Source organism: Hemitrygon akajei, chromosome 7 (genome assembly GCF_048418815.1).
Source record: "Hemitrygon akajei chromosome 7, sHemAka1.3, whole genome shotgun sequence".
NCBI classification, from domain to species: domain Eukaryota; kingdom Metazoa; phylum Chordata; class Chondrichthyes; order Myliobatiformes; family Dasyatidae; genus Hemitrygon; species Hemitrygon akajei.
In genome coordinates this window covers 133,024,295-133,038,774 of record NC_133130.1, presented here as the reverse complement: position 1 = coordinate 133,038,774, position 14,480 = coordinate 133,024,295, and the positions used below count along the sequence as shown (strand labels likewise).

Here is a 14,480-nt window from a genome sequence, read left to right as displayed (position 1 = left end):
TGCACCAACCTCTAAGTGAAGTTTCCCCTCATATTCCCCTTAAACGTTTCACTTTTCACTGTTAGTTCAGAGTAATGGTGATCAATGTTATCCATGCTGGCTTAGGAACTTGATGTTGGTAGGCTAACCTACAACCTGATTCTTGAACCTGGTTGTGTGAGATCTCCTGTCCTGATGGTACGAGTGAAAAGAGAACTTGCCTGGATGGCTGTCGTCTGTGATGCATGCTGCTTTCTTGTGGCAGTGCTCCATGTAAATGTACACATAGGTGGAGTGGCTTTGCTGGTGATGGATTGTACTATTTCCACCACCTTCTGTTCCTGGGCATTGGTATTTCCATACCAGGCCATGATGCAACAAAAATAATGAGCAAATAGTTGTATAATATTAACCATGCATCAGATGTCAACCGTCACTGTGTTGGCTACAGGTGGGAGACATTTCTCAGGAACACACGCACACCCACACACCCAGCTGCATCTGTGGAGAGGAGTAAACAGTCAATGTTTTGGCCGCGACATCAACTGTTTATTTCTTCCACAGATGTTGCAGAATTCCTCCAGCAGCTTGTGTGTGTTGCTCAAGATCTCCAGCATCTGCAAAATCTCTTGTGTTTAAGGCTTTTCTCAGTAAGCTTTTGAACATGTGAACTTTCTTCAGTAGATCATTGGCTTGAGGCTAAGTATGGGAATATTTGAGACTTTGAGATCTGCATCTGCTGAGGGCCAGATTAGAAGCATTCAAGTCTGGTGCCAAAAAGGTTACAAGAGGTCCGGGCATGGTCTCCAGAAAGCCAATTCACAGGTGAAGTAGCAATTCCGGACTAAAGTTGAATCAACAAAAGATACTTGACAGTTGTGGCAGGGCTTGAATGCTGTCAAAGATTCAAAGTACATTTATTATGAAAGTATATATACAGAATACAACTCTGAGGTTCATTCTCCTGCAGGCAGTTACAAAACAAAGAATCAGTTCAAGATAACATCAGACACCAACGTGAAAAAAGAATAAATTGTGCAAACAGCAAAAAGGGAGTGGACAACACACAAAATATCGAACAACAAACCAGGAGTCCAGTAGTATTCCGTTTAGTTCAGTTTGTCATTAGCCTGCTGCAGGGTAAAGTATTACTTGCTGAAGCGCTCTGGACTGCATCAGTCACCCTGATAAAACCGCTCAAAACAGCAAAAAAAAAGTATCCAGGAACGAATGCAACATGAACTCTCAGAGTCTGCTAAAACGAGTCCACAGGCTCTCCGATCAAACCTTGCAGTGTGGATCTCAAGATTCCTGCACTTTCCTCTAACAGCAGGTAGCAGGAAAGAGAGGAAGCATGATGCTGAACACCTGCCCATCCTCTGTGCTCATCTTTGTCGACCTCCTTGCTCAACAGTTCAGTCAGAGAATCAATGGAGTTGATCATGGTTTTGTGCCATGTTTCCAGGCTTCCAGGCCGTACTCTCCGCTCCAAACCTCAGTGAACATCCTTGGAGACTGCAAAGTTTCAGTTCGCTCAATTGGTCAAAGAACACACCATCAACGTGTAAATTACATGTCCCAATCGCACACAACTTAGTAGAAGTAATTTCTTGTATAGTAAAATCAAGCAACATATAAGAAAACAGGGCTTCATTCCCAGATAAACTTAATGCCTTTTATGCTCACTGTGACCATTAAAAACCTGGAGGAAGCATCACAACTCCCACAGCTCCTGATGATCCTGTGATTTCAGTCTCTGAGGCTGACATGAGAGCATCCTTCAGAGGGGTGAACCCACAAGAAGCCTCTGACCCAGATGGGGTACCTGGCCAAGTACTAAAAACTGGCTGGAGTGTTCACCTAGATCTTTAACCTCTTGCTTCGGCTGACTGAGGTACTCGCGTGCTTCAAGCAGCCCTAGAAGAATGTGGTAACCTGCCTCAATGACTCATCCAGTAGCACTTACATCCACTGATGAAGTGTTTTGAGAGGTTGGTGATGAAACATATCAATTCCTGCCTGAGAAGTGACTTGGATCCACTCCAGTTTGCCTACCGGCACATCAGGTCCATAGCAAATGTCATTTCATTGGCTCTTCACTGAACCCTGGAACATCTAGACAACAAAGATACTACCTTAGGATGGTCTTTAACCACTACAGCTCAGCATTCAGTACCATCATCCTCAAGCTAATCAGTAAAATTCAAGACCTTGGCCTTAAAGCCTCCTTGTGCAATTGAATACTGGTAGTCCCTGAGTTACGGACATCTGACTTACAGACAACTCGTACTCATGAACCGAGGAAGGAGAACGCCGTCCACCATTTTAAGTCGGATCTTGACGCCATCTGCCATTTTAAATCATTGCCGTTGACACTGTGTTGAGTGTTTAACTTTGTATTTGGCTTAAACTTTCCTTAGTAAGATTCACCCTGACCCCCCCTCCCCCATTCCGGTTGGCTGGTTGCGCAGTGAGATCAGCACCGGGGTTCCCGAGTTTGATCCAGTGACAGACTGCTCCTGTGCTGGGTTGATGTCGATCCAGTGACTCCCTTACCATCTGTGCCGGGTTGATATCAAACTCTCAACTTGACCTCGTTAAAAAACACTGCCACCTACAGTTTAAATTCCCACACGGAATATTGTGGAGGATCAAATACCCAAACCCAGCACAGCCCCCACTTGTTCCATTTAACCTGTCTCAGTGTGGTGGTCCTTAGGACCCAGCGGACCTCAGGAGCCGGCAGAGGTCAGGACCTGCTGCCCGCAGTGTTTCTGTTCCATTGACGGGAAGTGATGCACCATCAGTAACTCTCTGAGATGGGAGGCGAGATATCGGCTTTTATTGACTGGAAGAAAGAACAAGCAGCAATTGACCACCATGCTACATCCTGGAGACTGAGGGCAGGGCTCAGGCCCAATCGCCTTTATACCGGGATCTGTGGGAGGAGCCACAGGAGCAGTCAGCGGTGGGGCGTGTTCAGACAGGTATATGTAGTTCACCACAGGAAGCAATCGCGATTGAAAATAAAGTGGAAATAATAAAGCGTTTGGAAAGAGGTGAAATGCCATCCGTCATTGGAAAAGCATTAGGCTACAGTTGATCAACGATCGGAACAATTTTAAAGGATAACGGGTAAAGTGAGAATAATGGAGCATGTGAAAGGCCCTACCCTGATGAAAGCTACATTTATTACTAAGCAACGCAGTGGTTTAATTATTGGAATACATACATTTCTTTAGTGTTTTATATGCATAGAAAGGTGAAATAATACTATATACTAAGACAAATGTTTGACGAACTGACGCTAAGTAATACCGATGTACTCGTTCCGACTTATCTACAAATTTGACTTAAAGACAGACTCAGGAACGTAACTCGTACGTAACCCGGGGACTGTCTGTACCCTATTTTCTCTCTTGCAAACCCGGTCAGTTGGAATTGGCAACAACATCTCTACAATCTCCATCAGCACAGGTACACCACAGGGCTGCATGCTTAGGCCACTGCTTTACTCGACTATTGTTAAGTGCAAATCCAGTGCCATATTCAAGTTTGCTGACAATACCACTGTCCTTGGCCAAATCAAAGGTGCTGATGAATCAGCATAGGAGGGAGATTGAAAATCTGGCTGAGTGGTACCATAACAGCCTTGCTCAATGTCAGCAAGATCAAGGAGTTGATTATTGACTTCAGGAGAAGGAACCAGAGGTCCATGAGCCAGTTCTCATCGGAAGATCAGAGGTGGAGAGGGTCAACAGCTTTAAGTCCTCGGTATTATCATTTTGGAGGGCCTGTCCTGGGCCCAGCACATAAAATGCAATTACAGATAAATCACAGGTGCGCCTCTACTTAAGAGTTGTGAAAATTTGGCATGACGTGTAAAACTTTGACAAGCTTTATAGATATGCAGTGGAGAGTACATTGACTGCATCACAGCCTGGTATGGAAACACCAATGCCTTTGAAAAGAAAATCCTACAGAAAGTAGTGGACGCGGCCCAGTACAAGCCCTCCCACCATTGAGCGCACCTATACGAAATGTTGTCACAGGAAAGCAGCCTCAATCAATAGGGACCCCGCCATCAACCAGATCATGCTCTCTTCTTGCTGCTGCCATCAGGAGGAGGTACAGGAGCCTCAGGACTCGGCACCAGGTTCAGGGACAGTTATCACCCCTCAACCATCCGATTCTTCAACGAAAGGGGATAACTGAACTAAATTCAACACATTCAAACAAGCTGGATGAACTCAGCAGGTTGGGCAGCATTCGTTGAAATGAGCAGTCAACGTTTCGGACCGAGACCCGACCTGCTGAGTTTATCCAACTTGTTTGTACGTCTTCTGCACAGCATCTGCAGTGTACCTTTTGTTAACTAAATTCACTTGCCCCATCACTGAACTGCTCCCACAACCTTTGGACTCACTTTCAAGGGTTCTTCATCTCATGTTTTTTTTCCCATAAGACCATAAGATATAGGAACAGAATTAGGCCATTTGGCCCATCGAGTCTGCTCCACCATTTCATCATGTCTGATCTAATTTTCCTCTGAGCCCCAATGTCCTGCCTTCTCCATGTTGCCCTTGCCCTGACCAATCAAGAATCTATCACCTTAAATATATTTAAAGACTTGGCCTCCACAACTGCCTGTGGCAAAGAATTCCACAGATTCACCACTCCCTGGCTGAAGAAATTCTTCCTCATTTCTAAAAATCATTCCTCAGTTCTAAAAGGATGGGCCTCGATTTTGAGACTGACCCTCTAGTCTTTGACTTTCCCAGCATAGGAAATATCCTCTCCCATATTCACTCTATCAAGGCCTTTCACCATTCAATAGGTTTCATTGAGGTCACCCCTCATTCTTCTGAATTCTAGTGAATACAAACACAGAGCCATCAAACACTCTTCATATGACAAGCCATTCAATTCTGGAATTATTTTCGTGAACTTCCTTTAACCCCTCTCCTTTCTAAGGTAAGGGGCCCAAACTGCTCACAATATAGAGTTTATAAAGTTTTAACATTACATTCTTGCCTTTATTTTCTAGTCCTCTTCAAATGAATGCTAACATCCCATTTGTGTACACCCCACAAATGTCTGAAAGAGGTGGCTGTATAGATTGTGGAGGCATTAGTAATGATATTTCAAGAATCACTAGATTCTGTAATAGTCTGGAAGACTGGAAAATTGCAAATGTCATTCCACTCTTCAAGAAGGAGGAGAGGTAGAAGAAAGGAAATGATAAGCCAGTTATTCTGACCTCCGTGGTTGGGAAGACGTTGGAGTTGATTATTAAGGCTGAGGTCTTAGGGTATTTGGAGGCACATGATATAATAGGTCATAGTCAGCACACAAGATTTTCACGCAAGGGAAAATCTTGCCTGGCAAATGTATTGGAATTCTTTGAAGAAGTAACAAGTATGATAGACAAAGGAGAATCGGGTGATGTTGTGTTCTCAAAAATTTATTAATTATTATTATTTTTTGTATTTGCATAGTTTAACTTTTGGGCCCAGTTTAAATGCCCAAGCTGGTGTGGTCTTTCATTGATTCTATTATGGTTATTATACTATTATGGATTTCTTGAGTATTCCACAAGAAAATAAATCTCAGGATTTTATATGGTGACATGTACATACTTTGATAATAAATTGAGGTTTTTTTTGGAAAAATATTTACGATTTTTTTCACCTCAAGGTCACTGAACTATTCAGCCAAACGCGTGATGGTAAAAATGTCAAGGTAACGATTACCTTGACCAGTGAATTACCCCCAACCTCTCCAACATGCCTTCAGTTTTATAACATTGTGTTCAGGAGGTAAGTGATGGTTAAGATTTATTTATTTTATCTTCTCACACCTTTCCAGGATTATGCAGATAAATCTAGATGACCCTAGTTGTTAAGTTAGTGCTTGTGCGATAAGAGCAAAGGCTGTTGGTATTGCAGAGTTTTTGGATTCTATTAGAGGATTAAAGTTGTTTAATAATTACACTAAAATTGTTGTTAGCCGCCTTCCTTTTGGGAAAAGTTTCTTTTATAAGTAGGCAGTTTCAAAGGAACTGATGGCCCAGATTGAAAGGCACGTTCAGTTAAAGTGGATGTTTGCCCCATGGAGATGGTAATATTGTAGTGTTCAGAGGTTTGGATCATCATCAAAAGACAATTAAACATATGAGCAGAATTAGCCCTGTCAGCCCTTTGAGTCTCCTCCAACATCTCATCATGGCTGATTTATTAGCCCTCTCAACCCTATTCTTCAACCTTCTCCCATAACCTTGACTAATCAAGAACATATCAACATATTAATTCCTCCTCTTTTGGAGTTAATACTTCAAGCGGAAAGAACACATAAACTTCCAGAATCTTTTTCGACAGCGATTTTAATAATATTGCCTAAAAAAGATAGAGATCTTTTAAAGCCAACATCATATAGGCCTATTTCTTTGTTGAACACGGACTATAAAATAATAGCAAAGATTTTATCTAATAGATTATCTAAATGCTTACTAAAATTAATACATATGGATCAAACAGGATTTATTAAAAACAGACAATCGGCAGATAATGTAACTCGGTTACTTAGCATAATTCATCTGGCACAAAAGAGGGAGGAAATGAGCGTGGCAGTTGCTTTGGATGCAGAAAAAGCATTTGATAGATTGGAATGGAATTTTTTATTTAAGGTATTGGAAAAATATGGATTAGGAGTATCTTTTATAAATTGGATTAAAACCTTAAATACTAATCCCAAAGCTAAAGTAGTGACAAACGGCCAAATTTCAACATCATTTCAGTTAACAAGGTCAACTAGACAAGGTTGTCCGTTATCACCTGCTTTATTTGTATTGGCGATAGAACCATTAGCTGAATTAATTAGAACTTACTCAGATATTACGGGTTTCAGAGTTAATCGGGAGGAATATAGGATTAACCTATTTGCTGATGATGTTCTGATTTATCTAACAAACCCATTGTATTTGTTGCGTAAATTATCTTCTAGATTGGAAGAATATGGCAAAATATCAGGGTATAAAATAAATCGGGATAAAAGTGAAATTTTACCCCTTACTAAAGGAGATTATAGTCAATGTTGATTAGTAACTCAATTTAGATGGCCGATAAATGGTATAAAGTATTTAGGTATAAGAGTTGATAACAATATAAAGAATTTATATAAATTAAATTATTTGCCATTATTGAAAAAAATTCAAGAAGATCTTGATAAATGGATGATGTTACCAATAACATTAGTAGGTAGAGTCAATGCTGTAAAAATGATTATATTCCCTAGATTACAGTATTTATTCCAAACACTACCAATACAACTACCACAGAAGTTTTTTCAAGAGTTAAATAAATGTGTGAGGAAGTTCCTTTGGAAAGGTCAGATGTCAAGAATATCGTTGGAAAAATTGACATGGATATTTGACTTAGGAGGGTTACAATTACCAAACTTGAAGAGTTATTATAAAGCAAATCAACTTAGATTTATTGCATCTTTTTTTGATGAAGATAAACCGACATGGATTAGAGTAGAATTAGATAAAATAGGAGAAAATATACCAGAAGATTTTATATATAAATGGGAATCTAAATGGATATGGGAAAAGAAAGAATCCCTTATATTAAAACATTTGATTGATCTATGGAATAAGACAAATGTTGATGATGAGATAAAGGAATCTTAATTAGCAAAGATACCTCTAATTCAGGATAGACTTATTCCTTTTACAATGGATAACCAACTCTTATATAGCTGGTTTCAGAAAGGGATTAGATATATAGGAGACTGTTTTGAAGGAGATATATTAATGTCATTTGATCAATTAAAGAATAAATATAAAATATCAAAGAACACTCTTTTCTGTTATTTCCAATTAAGGGCTTATTTAAGAGATAAACTGGGTCAAACAATGTTAATGCCGAAACCTAATGAAATAGATACTTTAATTCAAAAAGGAAAAATTAAAAAAATTACTACTTGTATGTATAATTTAATTCAAAAACAGACAAACAAGGAATTCATAAGTCAAGACAAAAATAGAAAACTGATTTGAATATTAAAATTGATGAAACAAGTTGGTCCAGATTATGTCTTGACTGTATGACAAATACAACAAATGTCTGACTTAGATTAGTACAATACAATTTTTTATATCAATTATATATTACACCACAAAAAATAAATAGATTAAACCCAAATTTATCTGATCAATGTTTTCGATGTAATCAAGAAATTGGTACTTTTTTACGCTCTACTTGGTCTTGTTTTAAAATTCAACCTTTTTGGACAATACTAAGAGTTTTATTGGAACAAATTATTGGAACACAACTTCCACATATCCTAATATTTTTACTAGGTGATACTGAAGGGATAAAACCGAAACCTAAATTGAGCAAATATCAGAAAGAATTCATAAAAATTGCATTGGCAGTAGCCAAAAAGGCTATTGCAGTTATTTGGAAATCGGATTTATACTTAAGTATGGATCGTTGGAAGAATGAAATTTTTAGCTGCATTCCACTTGAAAAAATTACTTATAATTTAAGAAATAAATATGACATATTTCTGAAAATTTGGCGCCCTTATTTACAAAAGATAGGATTAAATATATAGGTGCTCTGAAGATAAAGTTATTGGTCATCTGGGGAAAGAAATAAATACATATATTAAAGCTATTTTGAATTCCATGGAGCATGTGGGGATCTTCCAATATCCAGGCAGTCTTTCTTTTTTTCTCTTTTTTTAGATAGGGATATGATAGGGGGAGGGGTTAAGGGGGGGGGAGGGCTGATATTCTATTCAACTCTATGTAACCTATTGAAAATTTAATTTAAAAAATTTTTAAAAAACATATCAACCTCTACCTTGCGCCTAAAGAGTGGGCCTCCACAGCTGCCTGTGGCATCAAGTTCCACAGATTCACCACCATCTGGGTAATTCCTCCTCATTCATCTCTTCTAAATGGACGTCCCTCTATTCTGAGGCTGTGCCCTCTGGTCATAGACTCACCCACGGTAGGAAACACTTTCCACATTCACTCTATCCAAGCCTTTCAGTATTCGATAGGTTTCAATGCGATCCCTCGCTCATTCTTCTAAACTCCAGCAAGTACAGGCCCAGAGCCATCAAACCCTCCTCATATCCTACCTTTAATTCCCAGAATAATTCTTGTGAACCTCCTCTGGACCCTCTCCAGTGTTTCTTAAATAGAGGCCCAAAACTGCTCTCAATACTCCCAGTACAGTTTGACCAATGCCTTATAAAGCCTCAGCATTACATCCTTGCTTTTATATTCTAGTGCTCTCAAAATGAATGCTGGCATTGCATTTGCCTTCCTCACCACCACCTCAACCTGCAAGTTAGCTTTAAAGGTTCAAAACTCTGCATATGTTAGTTTGAAATGAATCTCAAGGTGTATAATTTATACATATTTAGATAATAAATGTACTTTGATTTGATAGATAACTGCGAAATTTGAAATCAACTGAATAGATAAGGAATTACAATGCTACCATCAATCCTGCTGACCTTGAAACTAAAGACCCGTTTTTTTAAAAAAAATTAACTGATTCATTAATATCCATGGAAAAAGGAAAACTGCTTATTGCTAAGTGTGGCCTATGGGTGACTCCAGAGCCACTGATATGGTCGACTGTTAAACACCTCACCCTTATAGCTAGACAACAAATATCAGTCTTTCTGGAGATGCCCATGTCCATTGGATGTGTATCTGCTTGCATGGTTTCTCAGTGAGGGTCATACTCCACATTTAGGTGGTGCCTGGATCGGAGAGCATGTCTTATGCAAAAAGGCTGAGTGAGCTAGGGCTTTTCTCTTTGGACTGAAGGAGGATGAGAGGTGACATGATAGAGGTGTACAGGATGGTGGGAGGCATAGATTGAGTGAACAGACAACACCTTTTTCGCAGGGCAGCAATGGCTAATATGAGGGGGCATAATTTTAAGATGATTCTTCTTTTTGGGTCCTTAGCTCCCAGTGGAGCACAGGCCATTGATGATCTCCCATCTCTATCATCCAAAGTTAATATGATTGGAGTTCATCAATGTTTTTGTATTCCATTGTTTCTGCTGTACAGGGGATTAGCCTGTATAACTTCACCAGAGCCCCGTTGGCTGGCCTTACCCTTTCATGATGAAGATGAAGGATTGCTCTTTGAGAGGCTTTATGGTGATTGGAGGAAAGTATATGGGGATGTCAGGGAAAATCTGTTTAGGGTGGTATATGTGGAACATGCTGCCGGGTGGTGGTAGATACTGATACATTAGGGACATTTAAGAGACTCTTAGACACATGGATGATAGAAAAGTGGAGGGCTATGTGGGAGGGGAAGGTTAGATTGATCTTAGAATAGGTTAAAAGGTCAACACAACATCTTGGGCTGGAGTCTACTGTGCTGTAGTGTACAATGTTATCTGGGTTCCTTGTCTGGCTGTTCCAATTGTTTTCAGTTGTTCAGTAGTTCCATTTGGTATCAGAGAATATGCAACCTGGAATTCTTAATCTTCCCAGACATTCACAAAAACAGAAGAGTACCTCAAAGAATGAATGATGTAGATATGTTCGAACCCCAAAACCCCCTTCTCCACTCTCCCACTCACAAGTAGCAGCAAAGCATCAGCCTTTCCCCTCTCCCACTTACTTCGTCCAAAAAGTCACCACCCACCAAGCAAGCAATAGCAAAACCCCCAAGAGAGACCATGATCTGCAATACAAAAAAAAAGGTTCACCTGACCAATTCAACATGCCATAGACTCTCTTTCCCAGTAAAGAGGCAGAGAAGTGTCACACAGCTAGAGGTGAGACAAGGAAATCTTAACAACTAGCTGATTTATGGTGTTAAAAGTCTGCCACTAAGATTGACTAAGTTAATTTTCACATTTGTAACACTTGAGATGCAAGTAATTTCCAGCTTGTCTATAATCCCTAAGGATGAAATGTAACTGCAATTGAACTATTGACTATAATTACTTTAGTGGTGAATTACGTCACTCATAACAGAACAAAATGCTGCAGGAACTCACTAGGTTGGGTAGCATCCGTGGAGGGAAATGGACAGAGACAGTCCAGATGAAGGGTCTTGGTCCTTCCTTCTTTCCTTCATTTAGTTATTTTTTTATCTAAAAATTCCAGCATCTGCAGGCTCTTGTCTCCTGACAAGTGAACAAGAGACAGTAGGATGTCATGGTAGCATTGTGGTTAGCGTGATGCTATTACAGCTCAGAGCATCAGAGTTCAAATCCGGTGTCCTCTTTAGGCAAGTTTACATTCCTTCTGTGTGCTTGGTTTCACTCCTTGTTGCTCTGGTTTCCTTCTACGGTCCAAAGACCTACCAGTTAGAACATTAATTGGTCATTATAAATTGTCTGTAATTAGGGTAGATGGTGCAGTTCGAAGAGCCTATTACACGTAGTATCTCTAAATAATGATGGGATTGTGCTTTCAGTAAGTTTGAGGTGGAGAGTGCTTCCTCAGTCTACTTAAAAGTCCTTATGCGGTACAAGAAACAGTATTCCTGCTTAAAACCTTAGCTAGGAAAAGGTACCTTTTACAAATGAGCAAATTATCATGATATAAATTGTGTATTATCAATCCCTGTCCCCTGTGGTAGCATTGAGGTGGTCTGAATTAATTTTGGCGCTTTGCTTGGCTCGTTCCACAGTACTTGCAGCCAGCACTGTTTACGTTCTGTGGTTTGCGAGGTTGACATGCAGAAGACATTTTAAGTACAGTATGACTTTTATCATATTAAATGATAGTTATATTAACAGCTCATTTGATTCTCACATGCTATATTTCTCTTTCAGACTTTTAAAGATAATGTCCTTGCAGCAAATTGGTCGAAATTACTACAATCCTAAGGATCCGATCATGATTCCACAGCACAGGTGTGTAATGTGATGTGTGCAACTTAACACTTCAATCTTACTTGGATTTGCACTTAGAAATCACAACTTTGGGTAGTCTTCAGGTACTACAGTGCTAGTGTGTAAATCAATTTTGAGTTTCTATATTCATTTCCACTTCATGTCCAAAACTCAGCAGGTCAGGCAGCATCTATGGAGGGGAATAAAGAGTCAATGTTTCAGACTGAGACCCTTCATCAGGGCTGGAAAGGAAGGGGGAAGTGCCAGAATAAAAAGATGGGGGGAGGGGGAAGGAGTCTAGCTTGAAGGTGATAGGTGAAGCTGAATGGTTGGGAAAGGTAAAGGTCTGGAGAGGGGGGAGTCTGATAGGAGAGGAGAGTGGACCATAGGAGAAAGGGAAGGAGGAGGGGTACCGGGGGAGGTGATAGGCACGTCAGAAGAGGCTAAGGTTAGAGTAGGGAATGGGGGGGGGGGAGAATCCATTTACACTTGTTTTCAATCAAATTGTTTCCTTTGTTTTTACTACTCTACTGTATTCTCCCTCACCCACCCCACCCAAGCTACTGAAGTAGGTACCCGAGTAGGAATGCATAATTACAGCATAAACATTTGGAAAAGGAAATGCACAGTGATATAAAGGTATTACTGTACCAGTGACCCAAGTTCAATTCGGCTGCTGTCTGTAAGGAGCTTGTATGTTCTTCCCATGACATCTATTAATGTGTAGTGGAGAGTATATTGACTGGCTGCATCAAAGCCTGGTATGGAAACACCAATGCCTTTGAATAGAAAATCCTAAAAGTAGTAGTGGTTGCAATCCAGTCTATCACAGGTAAAGCCCTCCCCACCATTGAGCACATCTACATGAAACATTTTCACAGGAAAGCAGCATCCATAATCAGGGATCCCCACCACCCAAATTATGCTCTATTCTTTCTGCTGCCATCAGAAAGAAGGTACAGGAGTCTCAGGACCCATACCAAATTCAGGAACAGTTATTACCCCTCAACCATCAGGCTCTTGAACCAAAGGGGATAACTTCACTCAACTTCACTTACCCCATCATTGAACAGTTCCCATAACTTATGGACTCACTTTTAAGGACTCTTCATCTCATGTTCTTGATATTTATTGCTTATTTATTTATTATTGTTTCTTTCTGTATTTGTATGGCTTGTTATTTTCTGCAATCTCTGGTTGAACACCCAAGTTGGGTGGTCTTTCATTGATTCTATTATGGTGGTTATTCTATAGATTTATTAAGCATGCCCACAAGAAAATGAATCTCAGGGTTATATGTAATGACGTATATGTACTTTGATTAGCACTTGGGTTTCTGCCGGGTGTTCTGGTTTCCTCCCACATTCCAAAGACATACTAGTTAGTTAGGCTAATGGGGCAGTGTGGCCTCATTGGGCCAGAAGGGCTTATTGCCAACTGTAATGCCATAATAATACTGACAAATTAAGGATTGTTCAATGTACAGTAAGATTTTTAAATATATATTCAAAAATTAATTCCATATTTTTGTAGACTCTACATTTAATAAAATATTATAACATTATAGGAATTTTAAAATGAAAGACATGAATACTGCTTTTCTATTTTCTGTAACAGAATCATGGTTTGGCCAGGATACACCACTTCAATTCTGCAGTACGAGAACAGTGTTATGCTCTGTTTAGATGTTAGTCACAAGGTTCTGCGCAGTGAAACTGTACATGATATCATGCATCAGCTATATTCACAGTTTGGTGAGCGTCACTTTCAGGAGGCATGCTGCAAAGAACTGGTTGGAGTCATAGTTCTAACAAGGTAAGGTGCAGATTATGTAGGTGCATGTTATTGGATTTAGTTTCATTCATGAATGAATGGTGATAGAGTTGAAACAAATGTTATGAAAGAGACATTCTGTAATTTATCAACAGATATAATTTTTGGTTCCAAAAAAAATCCTACAAAAAGTAGTGGATATGACACAGTCCATCATGGGTAAAGCCCTCCCCACCATTGAGCATATCTGCATGAAATGTTGAAGGAAGGCTACATCCATTATCAGAGATCTCCACCACCTAGGACATGTTCTCTTCATGCTGCTGCTATCGGGAAGAAGGTACTGGAGCCTCAGGACTCAAACCACAAGGTTCAGGAACAGTTATTACCCCTCAGCGATCAGGCTCTTGAACCAAAAGATAGCGCAGTAGCATAGTGGTTAGCATAACGCTTTACAGTATCAGAAACCTGGGTTCAATTCCAATTACAAACACCAGAAAATCTGCAGATGCTGGAAATTCAAGCAACACACACAAAATGCTGGTGGAACACAGCAGGCCAGGCAGCATCTATAGGAAGAAGCACTGTCGATGTTTCGGGCCGAGACCCTTCGTCAGGACTAACTGAAAGAAAAGATAGTAAGAGATTTGAAAGTAGGAGGGGGAGGGGAAATCCAAAATGATAGGAGAAGACAGGAGGGGGAGAGGTGAAGCTAAGAGCTGGAAAGGTGATTGACAAAAGGGATACAGAGCTGGAGAAGGGAAAGGATCATGGGACAGGAGGCCTAGGGAGAAAGAAAGGGGGAGGGGAGCACCAGAGAAGATGGAGAATAGGCAA

General features: G+C 40.0%; 1 protein-coding gene across 1 annotated transcript in view; it reads left to right on the top strand.

The window, feature by feature from the left end:
* The window catches only part of piwil1 (piwi-like RNA-mediated gene silencing 1), a 103,331-nt gene that overhangs the window by 7,875 nt on the left and 80,976 nt on the right, over positions 1-14,480 (top strand). Inside the window, exons 5-7 of the mRNA XM_073051979.1 lie at positions 5,677-5,798; positions 11,811-11,891; positions 13,488-13,685. Of these exons, the coding sequence (XP_072908080.1) occupies positions 5,677-5,798; positions 11,811-11,891; positions 13,488-13,685 (401 nt within the window). The remainder of the gene's footprint in view (positions 1-5,676; positions 5,799-11,810; positions 11,892-13,487; positions 13,686-14,480) is intronic.